At 35.1% G+C, this 16,815-nt stretch overlaps 2 protein-coding genes and 1 long non-coding RNA gene across 4 annotated transcripts; all 3 read left to right on the top strand.

Annotated features, from left to right (window-relative positions):
- The first annotated feature begins 179 nt into the window (after positions 1–179).
- LOC111012476 (protodermal factor 2) lies at positions 180–7,840 on the top strand. Of its 2 annotated transcripts, none has more exons than XM_088121142.1 (12): positions 180–796; positions 1,387–1,661; positions 1,755–1,872; positions 1,963–2,154; positions 5,168–5,614; positions 5,714–5,815; positions 5,931–6,131; positions 6,214–6,388; positions 6,490–6,761; positions 6,839–6,934; positions 7,010–7,416; positions 7,507–7,840. In XM_088121142.1, exons 2-11 carry the CDS (start codon positions 1,462–1,464, stop codon positions 7,379–7,381), a joined length of 2,175 nt encoding a protein of 724 aa, XP_087977268.1. In that variant the 5' UTR covers positions 180–796; positions 1,387–1,461; the 3' UTR covers positions 7,382–7,416; positions 7,507–7,840. The 2 variants fall into 2 exon arrangements, with proteins under 2 accessions (XP_087977268.1, XP_087977252.1); XM_088121126.1 differs by having other exon boundaries at positions 181–796; positions 7,504–7,840.
- A 1,714-nt stretch (positions 7,841–9,554) lies between these two features.
- On the top strand, positions 9,555–10,110 carry LOC111012500 (uncharacterized). The gene is made up of 2 exons (XR_002601588.2): positions 9,555–9,815; positions 9,946–10,110. It is a non-coding gene; the product is annotated as an uncharacterized LOC111012500 (long non-coding RNA).
- A 1,431-nt stretch (positions 10,111–11,541) lies between these two features.
- Positions 11,542–13,735, top strand: LOC111012260 (glucose-6-phosphate/phosphate translocator 2, chloroplastic). Its single transcript, XM_022286341.2, has 5 exons — positions 11,542–12,174; positions 12,315–12,540; positions 12,634–12,856; positions 13,055–13,268; positions 13,372–13,735. Exons 1-5 carry the CDS (start codon positions 11,683–11,685, stop codon positions 13,381–13,383), a joined length of 1,167 nt encoding a protein of 388 aa, XP_022142033.1. The 5' UTR covers positions 11,542–11,682; the 3' UTR covers positions 13,384–13,735.
- The last annotated feature ends 3,080 nt before the right edge of the window (positions 13,736–16,815 follow it).

Genomic DNA, 16,815 nt, shown 5'->3' with positions numbered 1-16,815 from the left:
ATTTTGAAAGCACACATCTAAATTTTGTATCATATTTTAACGTGACGTGACTTCATTTTCTTGATGTGACTTCCTTTTTTGTTACTTACTTTTCAAACACACACCTCCATATTTGGACACACAAACGTCAAATATATATGGAATGCAACTTGGTGTAGATTATCAAACTTCATAATGTGGCCTTCAAAATATTTAAAATACATATTGCATTACCAAGTTGGGAAGAAAATAAAAAGAAAAAGAATTTGTGTATGAATGGTTTTATGGAGCCGTTCTGGGATTTTCTGTGGGTGTCATTAACAATTAGTCTCAGCTTTTTGTCTGCGGACACAGTACAGAACGTCTGTGTAGTTGGATTACTTATACAACCTGGTCTCATTTCTGCACCACCTCTTCCTCATTCCGGCGACTCCCTTTTTCCCCCATCCCCAGAACTAAATTTTTAATTTCAAACTCTCTCTACTCATATTCCTTTTTCTCTTTTCCATTTTTCAGTCAGGGAAACGTTCAAATCATTCCCCCGTTGCCCTCTTTTCTTCCTTTTTTTCTTGGGGCGAGGGGCCATTTTTCTCTGGTTTCATCTTTCGGCGCTAAATTTTATAGTCCCTGACCATCCATTAGAGACGCTTCTGAAATCTCCACATTCTTCCCAGTTTTGAAAGCTACCCCCAAAAACCGCAGCTCTTCTCATCTGCCTATTACTCTGCATGGCATCGCCGTTCCACCACTTACACTGCACCAAGATTGCTGCTTTTCCTTAGCTTTTGCTTCCATTTCTCTGCACCCAACGACCCAGGTAATTATTTCACTTTGCTTCTTATATTTTCCTTTTAATTTTTTTTTTCAATCTGCTAATTCAATTCAACCCCACGTAAATTGTATTTAATATGAGCTGATATTGGAATTTGGAATCTTACAACCACGATACTTGTCTACACATTGATCAGTAAAGTTCCTGTTATCTTTTTTATATAATATATTTCTATTTTTAATTTAAACCCCGGGTAGGGTAGGGTGTGGATTCAAACCTTTAACCAGTTATATTTCTATCGTATTTAACAGAGGAGTGAATCCATCAAATTTTTGAACCAATAGTATTGATCGATTAATTTGCATTTCTTTTTTTGTTTTTAAAATTTTCAAATAAGTTCACAGTGGAAGTAATTAAGAAATATAGTATCTGCCTTCCTTAAAAACAACGTACTAAATGATGATGCATCACGTCGTACAAATCGGACACAGAATACTTACAATGATTGTTACAGCATTAAAAACAAATCAAATGTATGTTTTTATGTTCACGTGCTTTTCCTCCGCCCTAAACACTGAGACCTCTCCGCCATGTTTTTTTCTTTTCTTGTCTTTGTGGGTTTTGATATATTTTAGGTGTCAGAATCGAAGGTGGCCGAAAAGCTAGCAGCTGAGAGGGTTTCAGTTTTTATTGCGATTTAGTGAATTAAGATGTTCGATCCAGATATGTTCGAGCAGCAGCACCATCATATGCTGGACATGGCCTTCAACACCTCCGAAAACGAGCTGGAAAATGTTAGAGACGACGAGTTCGAGACCAAATCGGGAGCTGAAATCCTAAACGCCGACCACCGCTCCAAGAAGAAGCGTTACAATCGCCATACGCAGCACCAAATTCAAGAAATGGAAGCGTAAGGGGAAAAAATAACAAACGTTTTAATTTTATTACACGTCTCTTTGTGTTCGTGTTTGTTGTGGATTTTGATTGTGATTATTGGTGTCAGGTTTTTTAAGGAGTGTCCTCACCCAGATGACAAGCAGAGAATGGAACTGAGCCGTGAGCTGGGGTTGGAGCCGTTGCAAGTCAAGTTTTGGTTTCAGAACAAGCGCACCCAGATGAAGGTATGATGATTCAGATTTTCAATATAATTATTAATGGGTGTTTAATGTTGTGTTAGTGAAATGATTGATTATATCATATGTTCAATGAAGGCTCAACATGAAAGACACGAGAACGCGATTTTAAAAGCTGAGAATGAGAAGCTTCGTGGTGAGAATATTCGGTACAGGGAAGCGCTGGCGCATTCCACGTGCCCAAACTGCGGAAGCTCCACGGCGGCGCTGGGCGAAATGTCGTTCGACGACCAACATCTCCGCATTGAAAACTCGCGTTTGCGAGAAGAGGTAGTGCTGCCCAATGTCCATTTCTCTCTTTTTTTAGCCCTTTTTATTATTTACCCCTCAAAATGCTCTACGCTATCCAACTTGTCCTTTGTTATCTAAACTTTTGCTGGTCCATTGCTTGAAAATAAATTCTTTTTTTCTTTCTTTCGAAATTAAAATTGATGATGTCAGGCTCGGCATTGATTTCGTAGTTACTTTGATTGAGCCTGACCCACATAATTATGATAGCTACTTCTAAGATTTCTTGATAGATATGGGTACGTAGAACTATACTATTACATGTGAATATTTATTGCTAATTTATTATTCTTGAACAATGCATTTATTCTTTTATTCGCTCTATTTATTTCCTTTTATTTTTATTTTTTATTTTTGGTACAGCTAACTCCTTTTTGGCTACCATCAAATGATAAATTAGTTCATAAAATTTGAGAAATGATCTTGTTTGGTTGAAATTTTAATATCCAACAGTTTAGTATCTAAATTTTTAAAACAATCCTAAATGGTTCATAGAATTCAATTTAAAACCATTTTGCATTGATACGGAAAAATTATAAAAATTAAAGTCTCCCTTTTTTAATCGAAAAAGAAAGAAGACGAAAACATTGGGAGTTTTTGCAATAATCACCCAAAAAAAAATAATAGTAATAATAATTTACTGATCCAAAAATACACACCAAATCTACAACTTTTTAAAATAAAAACTAATTCTATCAGCTTCCATCCCCCTATCTAAAATCAGATCAGTTTCTCTCTCTCTTTCGCCTGTCCAACTAAATAAATAGCATCTTTAATATTCTTTTTCCATGTCATCAATGAAAAATAATTTAAAATTAAAATATATGTCATTTCCCCATCAAATTGTCACATCACATTTCTCTTCAACAAGATTTTAATCCCAAGAACCATTTCAAACAAAGTACTATTGTCAGATTTTTAAACTTAACCAATAGAATACTAACTTAAACTTTTGAGATTGAGAGTATAATTTACCCTAAGATATATTAAATTCAAATTCAAATTTAGGTAATTTAAATTTCTTTACCTATAATAGAATCCATTACGTGGAAAAGTTCAATATGTCAGAGAGCTAAAAAACTGTGTAAGGGAAACCTAAAATTCTGGAGGGCAAAAGGAGAAAGAATATTCTTGTAATTTTTAGTTATTTCCGAGCATTATTAAATGTGGCCTATAGGTATGGGAATGTATGATGGGTGTAAATATAGAATATAACTAGGGCAGTTAAAAATATGGTAAAAAAAATTTAAGGAAATAATAAATTTAGTATCTCCGTTTTAGATTTATAAATATAGGAAAATTTTTAGAAAAAACGGAGGTCCAACAATATACATGTGATTTACTATTGATTTACTATCGATATACAACTGACAGATCATTAATATAACTATGATATCTATTAATATAACTTTTTATATGATTATATTATTTAATATTTATTTCTTTAACACTAATATATATGTAATATATTATTGATATATCTTTGATATACCATTGATATAATATTGATATACAATTGATTTACATCTGATATATCTATGATATCTACCAATATAACTTATAATATGGCTTACCATTTATATACACATAATATAACTACGATTTCTACTAATATAAGTTCTTATATGATTATATAATTTACCATTGATTTACCATGTTTTGATATAACACTTATATATCCGTGATGTATACTTGATATGTCTTTAAGTTACCATTTATATAACTATATATCTACTAATATAACTTCTCATATGATTATATGATTTACCACTAATATAACTTTGATGTATCTATGATATATATTTAATATGTCTCTAATTTACCATTGATATAACCATGATATCTATTGATATCTACTGATATCTAACATTGATGCATATGTGATCTACACCTGATGTATATCAGTGGCATACTAGACATCTCTAATATATTATTGATATTACAAATATATTTAGTATGCCACTGATATACATCAAATGTACATCAGAGATACATCCGATATATATCAGATAAGATTTACATAGGTATATCATTACAAATATATTTAGTATATCATAAATTATAGGTACATAAGATGTAAATTAGATGTATAATATGTACATCTGATGTATATCAGAGATAGATCAGAAGTAGATCAGAGATATATTGGACGTATATCAGATATACATCCATCGGGTGTATATCAGATATACATCCATCGGGCGTATATCAGATATACTTCCATCAGGCGTATCAGATATACATCCATCGAACGTATGTCAGATATATACATCGGGTGTATATTAGATATCATAAGGGTAAAACTGGAATAATAAAAATTTTGAAAATAAAAATTCAAATATTCTGACATATTTGCAAAATAAAAAAGTGGTTGACATTTTTGTAAATATATATAAAAGTTTAGCTACCCAATACAATTTCGCATATAATTACCCCAAAAGTAGTAAATGCAAAAGTTCATAATTTGTGTGAATTACTAACAGTTTGTCTTTTCCTGCGCTTTGCCAAAAACTTCTAATCCATAATTTAGTTCATTAAATCTTTAGAATATTTACTTATTTAAAAATTAATTTTAGTGAAACTTTATTTTTCTCAAAATTATGGAATAATGCATTTTATTAGACTCCAATTGTCTAGTGTGGTGAGATACTAAATTAAATTTGTCCAATCCATCCGTTTAAGTTTTTGGATTGAATGGTAGTGTATTTATCTTTAAAATGGTATTAGCGCGAGAGTTCGTGTGTAACTCTTGCATTGTCGTTTTTCTATTTATTCATCCTAAAAAATGTGGACATAGTATACAACATACAAGATGCCTCTAGATGGTTGAACTATGAAAAAAAAAAACTTAATTCTATTGCGCTTTTATCATAGGCAGTGAGATTCTTTTTCCTTTTTTCCTGCAATGCATCTTATCTTTGCCAAAATAAAAATAAAAAAAATTAGAAATAGAATTATCTTTTCAGCTGATTTTTGGTTTCCATTTCATAAACAGATCGACAGAATGAGCGGATATGGGCCAAAATGCGTGGCGAAGCCTCTAGCTTCTTCGTACTACCACCTGCCGTCGAATACTCCGGCGCGATCGCTTGACCTCGGAATCGCAAATTTCGGGCAACAGACGGGCTTCGTCGGGGAAATGTACGGCGCCGCCGATTTTCTGCTGTCGGTTTCGAGACCTTCGGAAGCCGACAAGCCCGTAATCGTTGAGCTCGCCGTTTCCGCCATGGAGGAATTGACCAGAATGGCCCAGGCTGGCGAACCCTTGTGGGTCCCAGGTGATAACAAGTCCACTGAGCTGCTGCTGAACGAGGCCGAGTATTTGTCCACTTTCCGAGGCGGAATCGGCCCAAAACCATTGGGCTTCAGAACCGAAGCCTCACGAGTTTCCGCTATCGTCTTCATGAACCATCTCAAGCTTGTCGATATTTTCATGGACGCCGTATGTTGTCTCTTCTCTTCTCATCTCTTCTTTTCTTTTTTCCTTTTTAAATTTTAAATCGGATCATCACTAATTTGACTTTTTTTTAATATTTCTCAGACGCAATGGTCGACTGTGTTCTGTAGCATCGTTTCAAGAGCATCCAATGTGGAACTTCTTTCTGCTGGCCTCCCCGGAAACTGCAACGGGGCCTTGCACGTGGTACTGAAACTAAATCCCACTTTTTTTTTTTATAAATATAGTATAATAGGGAGTAAATTTAAATTTTAGGTTCCATGGACTGGCTAATTAATTAAGTTGGCGATTGTATTCACAGATGAGCGCTGAATTCCAAGTCCCGTCCCCGCTGGTTCCGACCCGTGAAAATTACTTCGTAAGATACTGCAAACAGCTGAACGATGCCACGTGGGCTGTGGCTGATGTTTCCTTGGACAGTTTGCGCCCTTCTCCCATCCCAAAGAGTCGGAGGAGACCCTCTGGTTGTTTAATTCAAGAACTGCCCAACGGCTACTCAAAGGTCCTTTATTTAATTTCATTATTAAATTTAAGACCCGCTAATTTGTGATTTTAATTAATTATTGGTGCAATGGATTGTTTAGATTACTTGGGTGGAACACGTGGAGGTGGATGAAACTGGCGTGCCCACCATGTACAGGCCATTGGTCAGTTCAGGGCTCGCTTATGGTGCTAAACGCTGGGTCGCCACCTTAGACAGGCAATGTGAGCGTCTCGCTACTTCAATGGCCACCACCATAGCCACCGCCGATTTACGCGGTACTCTTTAATTCTCTCTGTTTTTTTTTTTTCTTTCTTTTTTTCGTTTCATATGATAATTATTAGATTTTTCAAATATGAATTGTGACATTCATGCGCAGTGATATCAAGTATTGAAGGGAGGAGAAGTATGCTGAAGCTGGCGGAGAGGATGGTGACGAGCTTCTCCGCTGGCGTCGGCGCGTCGAGTGTGCACGCTTGGACCGCCTTGCCGGCCGCCGGCAGTGATGACGTCAGGGTCGTCACTAGGAAGAGCACCGACGAACCGGGCCGCCCTCCTGGCGTTGTGCTCAGCGCCGCCACTTCTTTTTGGATCCCTGTTCCTCCCAAGGTTGTCTTTGATTTCCTCCGGAAAGAGAAATCTCGAAGCGAGGTAAATCATCAACAAATGCAAACAGTTTCACATTTTTCTTTTAATTAACTCAATTTTAACTTGAAACCTTTTTTCAGTGGGACATTCTGTCGAATGGAGGACTGGTTCAGGAAATGGCGCACATATCCAACGGCCGCCACTCCGGAAACTGCGTCTCTTTGCTGCGCGTCAACGTGAGTGGCAACCAAATCAATTATTTTCTAGAATAATTTTGGCAATTTTTATTTACAGACAAAACTATTATGCAGAGTGCAAATTCGAGCCAGAGCAACATGCTGATACTACAAGAAAGCTGCACCGACTCCACAGGCTCTTACGTCATCTATGCTCCAGTGGACACTGTGGCCATGAACGTGGTCCTAAGCGGCTGCGATCCTGACTACGTGGCACTTCTGCCCTCCGGATTCGCCATACTTCCCGACGGACCCAACGCCGGACCCAGCGCCGGAGGAATTCTGGAGCTCGGCTCCGGTGGTTCACTCATCACTGTTGCATTTCAAATCCTGGTCGATTCCGTTCCAACGGCTAGACTTTCCATTGGATCGGTCGCCACCGTTAACAGCCTAATTAAGTGCACAGTCGAGAGGATCCGCGCCGCTGTGATGCGTGAAAACCCATAATTAAAACAACCCCTTAATTAATTAGTTAACTACCGGTAATTGATTACCCAGATTCAAAAACCTACATTTTTAACATATCGTCTCGCATTCTTTATTTAATCTGTTTTCCTTTTTTTTTCCAGTAGCAGAGGAGAAGGAGGAGTTGAGAAGTCAAGAACGCACCTTGAGAAAGCGCATTAAGTTCAATTTCCCCTGCCCCGCGGGAAAGTTGTTAGAAAAAATCCCACGAGAGAGAACTGACAGATAAGAGGAGGTTCGGGCATTGACTCTACTAAAACCTCTATTAGAATAAGAAAATTTTCTTTTAAACTTAAAGTTGGATTATGTAGGTGTTTTAGATATATGATTAGGAAGGTTGGTGAATAATATTTAGAGACAATATTGTAAACTTTTAGCTTTATTAACCCATCTTAATTGACCGAGAACTTCCAAGGTATTTATAAATTTGCTTCACTTAAATGGTTTGATTTTATTAAATCATATGGGTAGAGATTGGAACCTACTACTTTTTTGTTGGATATAGATGTTTTAACCCGTTGAACTATGATTTGATTGACAACTTCACTTAAATAGTCGTTTCGTCCCAAATTTGTTCAATAGACCATTTTAACAAGATGTTAGATTAGTAAATATATTAACTATTTTTTTTAAAGTTATTATTTTATTAATTTTGGATTTGATTTTGAAATGTCTTAACAAAAAAAAAGAGATAACAAAACAAATAAATAGTATAAATAATGTTCATAAATTTAATAAATAAAAGGTAAGTGACCATCATGAAATTTGAATCAATTCCTTCTAAATCCTTTCATTTATGTTGGTCGCTTTAAACCAATGAGAGCCAACTTGTGATAATAGTTGGCACACTATCTATGTGTTATTTGAGAATTATGTTTAATGTGAATCTCCATGAGATTATTGAGATCTCAATTTAATGGAAACGTTAATTAAAATATTGACGTGTTTATATTAATAGATATTTTAGAAAAAAAATAATAAAAATATTGAAAAAATTAATTAATAAGTAACTATTTCTCCTCTTTCAAATAAGTTTAAAATTATTATTATTGTTATCGGGTAAATCTGCGGCAACATGTGTCAAATCTCATATCAAGTCACATAGACCATGTTAATGAAAAATGAGCGCAATAATCCTAAATATGAGCGCACCTTGGCAACCTGTACGAGAGACAACAAGTGGTCAAAGTGCTGATACCCTGCACCCGAATCCCAAAACGCTTCACATGGCTTGTGCCAGGACGTCCTGTGCCTCTATTAGAAGTGCACGAAGAGAAGAAGAATTTTGGTGGCCCTAATGATCCGCTGACACAGCACTCCACCCTTTGTGTCTAGCTCTATCAATATACAAGAAGCTTTATGAAACTCTGGAGGAGGTAAGTTGAAATTCCCTACACTAACTTCTCGTGAGAACTTGGCACACGCACACTCTCAAGCCATTACAACAATAGTGCTAGATATCCCCTGACACGCACACTCTCATTAAGACGTTGCTTCCTAATTATTCTACTTGCTTCATACACGTTTGCTCCCTTTTAAGTTTTAACTTAGGCATTACAACAACAGTACTAGATTTCGATGTGCATGTTAACCTTAAACTAGGAGACAAGGACGTTTGTAGCACTCTTGTGACACCAGTCCCGAAATAATAAGCATCAACAATTATTAATATTATATCTTCATTAGTGATAATGGTTGATATTTTCTTAGACTTTGTCAATTTTTTGTAATATTATAAAATTTTCTATTCACTTCTTACAACAATGTTAAAGTTATATGTTAACGAAAAGTCTAATACCCTAAATAATTACCATATTATCAAAATCAATCAAGTCATGAAAATACCCATTGACATGAAAGTTTAAAAAATGTTCTACTTTTTTGTTTCTTTTGGTAAATATTTTTTTAGAAATAGACATATTTCGTTTATTTAATTTTGCAAAGTAAATAAAAACCGTCACCAACCACAATTTCTCTAAAGAATTAAAAAAAAAAATTGAAAAAACGCGACCCGTTAATTTGAGATGGGGGGACACACCAACGTTGGGCCGTTGAATGTAGCTTCTGCCCCACCTAAAAATGTACCAAACCCACCAGCCGTCAATTATTTATCCCTAAATCCTAAGGATCGGAATTTCGACAATCTTTAAGCCTCGAAATGTCAAATCTAGAATAGATTTTTGAGCAATGTAGCGAGTTCAGTCATTTTACAAAGGGAAAACGCAGGCCCTCCTCTCCATCATCATTCATGAGCTTCTCAATTCTCACGCCTCAGCGTCTGTCGTGGGATTTTGCTCAGTCTCTCTTCGATTGTTGCACCCAAAAAGCTGTCGTTTTTGTATCATCCATAATTGGAAATTGGAATCCCACCTTTAGGAACTTGCGGTCAAGAATCACCAACCCAGCTTGATGCCATGTGGGTGCCTTTCTCTTAATATTTGGCTTCTCTATAGTGGTGTGGGGAGAGAATTAAAAAAAGTTCAGCCCCTTTTTTCTTTTCCTGAATTTTTTTTTTTTTTTGGTATCATAATATTTTCTTTTCTCAGAGAAAATATTTTGGGCCCGGGAAAAGGAAATATCCATCAGAGAGTTGGCGTGCGTAGAAAAATGAAAGTTGGTGAGGGTCAAATTTGGAAACATGTTGGCAATTGGCATGCAGTGCAACTTGTTTTTATATCGTTTTTCTTCTGAATAAAATGGGTTTTGATGAATTGAAGAGTGGCCAATTCCAATTCCAACCCCAACTTCTAAACCATATTGGTCTCTTCCACCACACCAAACGCCACAGCTTGTACATAAATATGTGCCCTATCAAACGATTCAAATCCAAGCTAAGCTAGCTGCCAAGTGCCGACCATATTGGACTTTCACGGTCTTGGCCATCCGTTATGATTTACAGGTTTCTTTTCATTTTAATTTTATTTTTAACTTCTTTATTCTTAACAAATTTATATTAAAATTGATATTTTACAATGAAAATTTTGGTTTAATCTGTATTTGTTTTGGTTTTCTTTTAAAAAATAAGATATATTAAGATCGAAAAACAAGTACATCTTCCGCAATTCAAAAGAAAAGCCGGTTAAGACAATTAAAAACTCAACGTAACTCTTCCATATTAAACTAGATGGGAGGAGCATGGAGATTCTTGCTAGTTTGTGAGAAGAACAGTTTTGACTCCTAAATATGTGGGTAAAATAGTTGATCTTCAAACAATTCATCAATCGTCATGGTTTATCAAACAGACCCACATGTTTGTTCTTTTTTTGCTTTACTGTCTTAAAATTTCCCATATAATATTTACGGTATTCTATTAAATTTCTCAAAATATTTTGGACATTTCAAAAAATTGACAGTTGTCTTATAAATTATATATCTTCTAAACATTCAACATGTTTGTATTGTATGTGGCATAGAAAGGCAAAAAATTAAAATCTAAAGAAAACATCAACATATGAAAACTATACCTATTAGTAAATAGGATGGACATTTCTAGAAATTTAATCAAATTATAGAAGTTAAATTCTAAATTAAAACCAACCACAAATCATACAAATTAAAAATGGTAATTATAATTTGTAGAGATATTTACATAAATAGTATAAAATAAATATGTATTTTTAAATATGGTATAAAGTTTAAAATTTTTAAAATAATATTATCTCAATTAAAATCAAACTTAAATGTAAAATTCACTCAACAAAAAAATCAAATTTATACTATATTTGAAATGAAAAAAATACGACATTTTGAAAATACCTAATAAATTTATGTCATGGAGTCAAGATTTTTATATGATTTATATAATTTTTTAAAATACTAATAAAATTTAATATTTAAAATGTATTTATCAATTAGAGTGTAACCGAGCATAGATATTATTATGGTAAAGGCCAATAATTCCAGGAAAATGACAAGATTGTTTTTCAAGGAGAAGTATTTCTATAAATTCGAAATTAAACATTTCTAAAAAATATTAAAATTAAAGGAAAAAGAATTATGAGCGGTCCGTCATGAGGAGACTAATCAAAATTCAAGTCACCGATGGCACCACCAAAATTGCCGACATGGTCGAAACTGCCCCTCTGAAAATTTCAAAATCCCAAAATTCTTCCTCTTCCTAATCAAACTATAAAGCCGCCCTTCTCCCCCAGTCCAGTTCCCCACCCAAGATCCAACGTCCTCTCTCCGTCTCCATTCTCCAACCGAATTCTCCTCCTCCCCTTCACCATTTACGAACTGCTTTCAATTTCTGCAGATCCCATTTTCATATTCTTCAATACACCATGATCTCTTCACTACGCCTCACCACTCCCAATTTCACTTCCTCTGAACTTTTCAACCGAAAATCCCCGCTTCCCAGGCCGCAACTTCCTCAGCAATCCCTCAATCGCAGTGCCCTAAACCATCAATTTCTCGATCGCTCTCTTTCCACCGGGAAACCGCTTTACATCTCGTCCGTTGAGAATCTTTCTTCGCCGCGTTCCACTGAGTGCAGGGCATTTGAGGCCGACTCCCGCCCTCTTCACATTAACATCGAGCTTCCCGATGAACGCGCCGCTCAGAAACTCAAAATCGGCCTCTATTTCGCCACTTGGTGGGCTTTGAACGTCGTCTTTAATGTCTACAACAAGAAGGTTCTCAATGCGTTTCCTTATCCATGGCTCACCTCCACCCTCTCCCTCACTGCTGGATCGCTCATCATGCTCGTTTCCTGGGCCACCAGAATGGCCCACCCGCCTAAAACCGATTTCGATTTCTGGAAATCTCTATTGCCGGTAATTAAGTTTATGCTCTGTTTTCACCATTAATTGAAATATTAGGAGAAGAATTTACACAATTGCCGGATTTGAACTGCATTACAAATGGGAATAGATTCTTTCAATGCGATGATCTATTGGGTATTTGTGTTTTATAGGTGGCAGTGGCGCATACCATTGGGCACGTCGCGGCAACTGTGAGCATGTCCAAAGTGGCAGTTTCATTCACTCACATAATAAAGAGCGGGGAGCCGGCTTTCAGTGTGTTGGTGTCCAGGTTTGTTCTGGGTGACGCGTTTCCATTGCCTGTTTACTTATCACTCATCCCAATCATTGGGGGCTGCGCTCTTTCCGCCGCAACCGAGCTCAATTTCAACATGACTGGTGAGGGATTTTCGCTGGGGTTCCTGTGCTTAGTTTGAATCTCGATTTGATATTAATTAATTGTTGAAAATTGGGGTTTGTTTGTGGTTTCAGGTTTCATGGGAGCGATGGTATCGAATATGGCATTCGTGTTCCGGAACATATTCTCAAAGAAAGGGATGAAGGGGAAGTCAGTGAGTGGGATGAATTACTACGCTTGCCTTTCTTTGCTGTCTCTGCTGATTCTCACGCCTTTCGCCATTGCTGTGGAGGGGCCCAAGTTGTGGGCTGCAGGGTTTCAAAAGGCTCTCTCTCAAATTGGTCCCAATTTCATATGGTAATACGCCAAGTCCCCAATTTTCGATCATCATTGTATTGTGTGAAATATGGGAATCCTGAGTCATTTTGTTTGCTCCCATGTGGTCTGGTCTGATCTGATCTGATCTGATCTCATTCGAACTTTGTAAGTGCAAAACGACAGAAAATGGTTTTTTTTTCTATTGAGAAAAAGAGTATTGTGTTTGCGGCAATGCAGGTGGTTGGGAGCCCAAAGTATGTTCTACCACTTGTACAATCAAGTGTCGTACATGTCTCTTGATGAGATATCTCCATTGACATTCAGCGTAGGAAACACAATGAAGAGAATATTTGTAATAGTGTCGTCCATTATCATCTTCCACACCCCTGTCCGACCCATCAACGCCATTGGAGCTGCCATTGCAATCCTCGGCACCTTCCTCTACTCCCAGGTACACCTTCTCGTCTCGCCATTTATTTTAAAATCTTTTAGAATTTAAATATCATCAAAAGAAATCAGGAGCCTAATCTTCGTTTTGTGATGGTTTGGAGCAGGCAAAGCTGTGAGATGATGATGTGGGGCTTCTATCTTTTAATGGGAGATTTGGAAGTTGAATGAGTGGGAGTAGTGGAAGAAGGCTGCTGAAGCTGATTTTGCTTATGCATGTGTTCTTGTAGCCACGGGGAGGGAGGGGTTGTTGCTGGTGGTGGTTAATATAGAGAGAGAGAAGTAGAGAGCCAATAATTTATAGTACATACAGATAGGATGAGTTATAGGCACAAAATTGATTATTTATTCTCATTGTTTCATTTCAGAATTGTGTCACCAATATCTATGTTTGATACTCTCCGTCTCAATTTTCTCCATTACTCCCAATCTATAAATATATAGCTCCACGATATCGCTCATTTTTTTTAAGTTAGAGGTTTAATATCTCTTTCTTTGGTTTGTGGTACTTGTACTAGAAATATATATGTAAAACCATATATATATAGAGAGGAGTGATTAATGGTCACCATTGGGTACGTCGCAGCAGTTCACTTTGTGATGAAGTCCAAAATAGTTTTGATTTTGGGCCTAAGTTTGTGCCCGTGTATTTTGACTGGCCCATTGATAGTCAGATGGACTTGCCTTTTCAGCCAGTCTACATGTAATGGGCTCAGCTGGATGGGCCCAAACAAGTTGTGCAGTAGAGTTAGGGATGTTCATGTGCGGTAACGGGATGCACAACAGTGATTCATCACATTTTTCCATTTACTTTTTTATACTTTAAATTTATTTCTCAATTAAATATTTTTTTTCTAAAAGAAATTTCAATTAATTGTTTAATTAGAAATTATAAAACCTATTTACCTTTAATTATCCTCTCTAAGATATTGGGTGGTTGGATGGATGGAGAATAATATATAATTTTGTTTATATTTATTAAAATAAAAAATGTAAGACGGGGTGGGAAACGGAAAACATATTCAGTCCCATTTAGGTGACGAAACGATCCGGTAGAAAAAATGGACACTCCTAAGTAAGTCTTGTCCAGTATCCAAGACACTTCTCTCGCCCCAATTAACAAATACTAACAATATTTTGAACATTAATTGATATAATAAGAGTGTTGTATTTGCAATTTGCAATTTGGTGGCCTGTGTCTTGGAAACACCCACAGCATACCACTCTGCAACTGACTGCCACTGCCCCAGTCACAAACAAATCAAGCATTATGGAACCTCCCCCTCCAGTCGCAGTCGGTGGCCCACCCCCATTTCCCTTTTCTATTTCTTCTTCAATCATGTAATTAGTTGATTTATGTTTAAGCCGGTTGTTTTTTATCTTCAATATAAAATATAATAGATTTTGAATTTGGAATTAAATGCACCAGCCAGCCACCCAGTGCGGAGGTCACACATCACAAGACAAACGCCAATAAATTTTCTTCACTCGTTCACCAACCTGCCCGGCTGCCTCTGCCCATGCCCCTCTTCATGTCTTCGATATAATAAATTATTATTTCAAATAATGTTTTAATTATTTTTTCTGGGTATCAATGTTTTACTAATTTTATCCCTACAAAATAAATCAGGATACTGCAGTAATCATGAATTGGGTAGCCGGTGCAACGCATTCATTATGCAGCAATTAAAGTTGCGGATATGAAATGATCCGATATCTTTGAAAATTTTCAAAGGATTAAATCACACGAGCTCTCATTAAAACATTTGTGTGGAAATTATTTACTAATAAAAATAGACCAACAATCAAAGTATTCCACCTTAGAAGAAAACGTGTTACGGAGGTTTATGTGGTTTGTGAGACTCTTTGATGCATTTGGTTGGTGATTTGAAAATAAGAGATTGTTACATATGTTTTTGCTAGCAGATATGAAAATTCAATCTCAATTTAAAAAGAAACAAATTTAGGATGTTTAGAATGTTTTGTAATATATTGATAAGTCAATTAGTTACCAGTTTAATATAAAATATTATTAATTAATTTACTAACATAAATGTTATAAATGTTAAAGAATTAGTATTTTACAATATTATATAATTTATAAAATGTTATATTTTATATGTTTTAATTTTAATAAAAATGAAATTAGTTTATAATATAAAATAGTTTATTTATCAAAGTTTTTATTTTTAAATATACTATGCATTTTAAAGTTTTTGGTTCAAAATCTGAAAACACATAAAACATAAAAGAAAAAAGTTATTTACAATTTTTATTAGATTCACTTCATTAGTGAATCTAAAAACAAGAAACATGATCCAAATTCTATTTCAAACGTACTCTTATTTGAAATACATGTTAGTCGACTAAAAGAGATTAGTGAAACAGCAAACCTTCCGGCTACTTAAATTTTTATACACGTGCTGTCTATATCAGTCATAATGGTTAGTACATGTTCACAAGCAATGCATATTAATGAAAAATAAAATAAAATAAAAAGACACCTCAAAATGCTTTGTATTATTAACTGCTTAATTGTTAAAAGATAAGCGGTTAAGATTCAAATTGATTTTAAGTATTTATTCTGTTCAATTTTTAATGGTTTTTTTATTTACCAAATATTCCATTTATTTAATTACCAAATGAAAAAGGAAAAAAAAATCGAGACAGATATAAGAATTTAAAAGAAAAATACTTTAGCAGGAAAAGAAAAGTATTGTTGGAAGACTTTTTTTTTCCTAATGTAAAAGCAGTTTGAAGATTATGCTTAAAAGTCTCCGCTTTTAAAGTATTCATTTATTCAAGTTTTTTTTCTTTCTTTTAATATAGATTTATTCAAGGAGTTTTGTTTAATAGTTTAACCAATTAAAAAATATATATTTTAAAAACTATGAGTTAGAATATTTCAATTACCTTAACTAGAAAAAAAAACAGTTAGTCCAACGTTATTTAATTCTAATCCCTTTACAATCCACTCCTTACTAGTAAAGAGGAATCTTCTCCTTGCTACAAATAAATATTGGACAACTCATCGTATTTTTTAAAATATTTTTTGTTGCAATCTTCTTTCTTAATTGTTAGATATTTAATGGTGGGAAAAACAAGATTATTCTTTACTAGGAGCCAAATATTTTCCATATTTAGGCACGATGACTCTAGATTCCCACCATGATTAGAGAATATTTGAGAAATATTTCCACACTTTAGTTGTTTTCTCTCAGTTCAATTTAAAATGATTTATCTTGCGTTGTTTATTTGTTTTAGTTATGGCGTTGTCTTATTAATTCTTTGTTAGTGTTCCCTAACAAATTGTTGTAGGTCCATTTTTCTTTTATGTACTTTAATCTCAAACCGTGCAATCCAAATTTTTATGATGACCTTTGAAAAGGAAAAATATACTTAGAGAAAAGAAATAAAATTTCATCAAAATTTTTTATTTATTTTTTACTTCAATAAAATTTCATCAATTGTTGAGCATTACCGTTCGGTGTATAGTTAAGTTCATAAATGCTGGAAACGCACCTCCTAGCTGGTCGTGGCCGAGCTCACAC

Source organism: Momordica charantia (genome assembly GCF_013281855.1).
Source record: "Momordica charantia cultivar OHB3-1 chromosome 1 unlocalized genomic scaffold, Mcharantia_2.0 BLBB01000001.1, whole genome shotgun sequence".
NCBI lineage: Eukaryota > Viridiplantae > Streptophyta > Magnoliopsida > Cucurbitales > Cucurbitaceae > Momordica > Momordica charantia.
This window is presented reverse-complemented; position numbering and strand designations above follow the sequence as displayed.

What these genes read in the sequence shown, in the direction of transcription:
- LOC111012260 (XM_022286341.2), top strand. Translation starts at nt 11,683, where the DNA reads ATGATCTCTTCACTACGCCTCACCACTCCCAATTTCACTTCCTCTGAA. An exon ending in TCTGGAAATCTCTATTGCCG is followed by an intron (nt 12,175 to 12,314) that starts GTAATTAAGTTT and finishes TGTGTTTTATAG; the next exon opens with GTGGCAGTGGCGCATACCAT. An exon ending in GCTCAATTTCAACATGACTG is followed by an intron (nt 12,541 to 12,633) that starts GTGAGGGATTTT and finishes TTGTGGTTTCAG; the next exon opens with GTTTCATGGGAGCGATGGTA.
- LOC111012476 (XM_088121142.1), top strand. Translation starts at nt 1,462, where the DNA reads ATGTTCGATCCAGATATGTTCGAGCAGCAGCACCATCATATGCTGGAC. An exon ending in AGCCACCGCCGATTTACGCG is followed by an intron (nt 6,389 to 6,489) that starts GTACTCTTTAAT and finishes ATTCATGCGCAG; the next exon opens with TGATATCAAGTATTGAAGGG. An exon ending in TCTCTTTGCTGCGCGTCAAC is followed by an intron (nt 6,935 to 7,009) that starts GTGAGTGGCAAC and finishes ACTATTATGCAG; the next exon opens with AGTGCAAATTCGAGCCAGAG.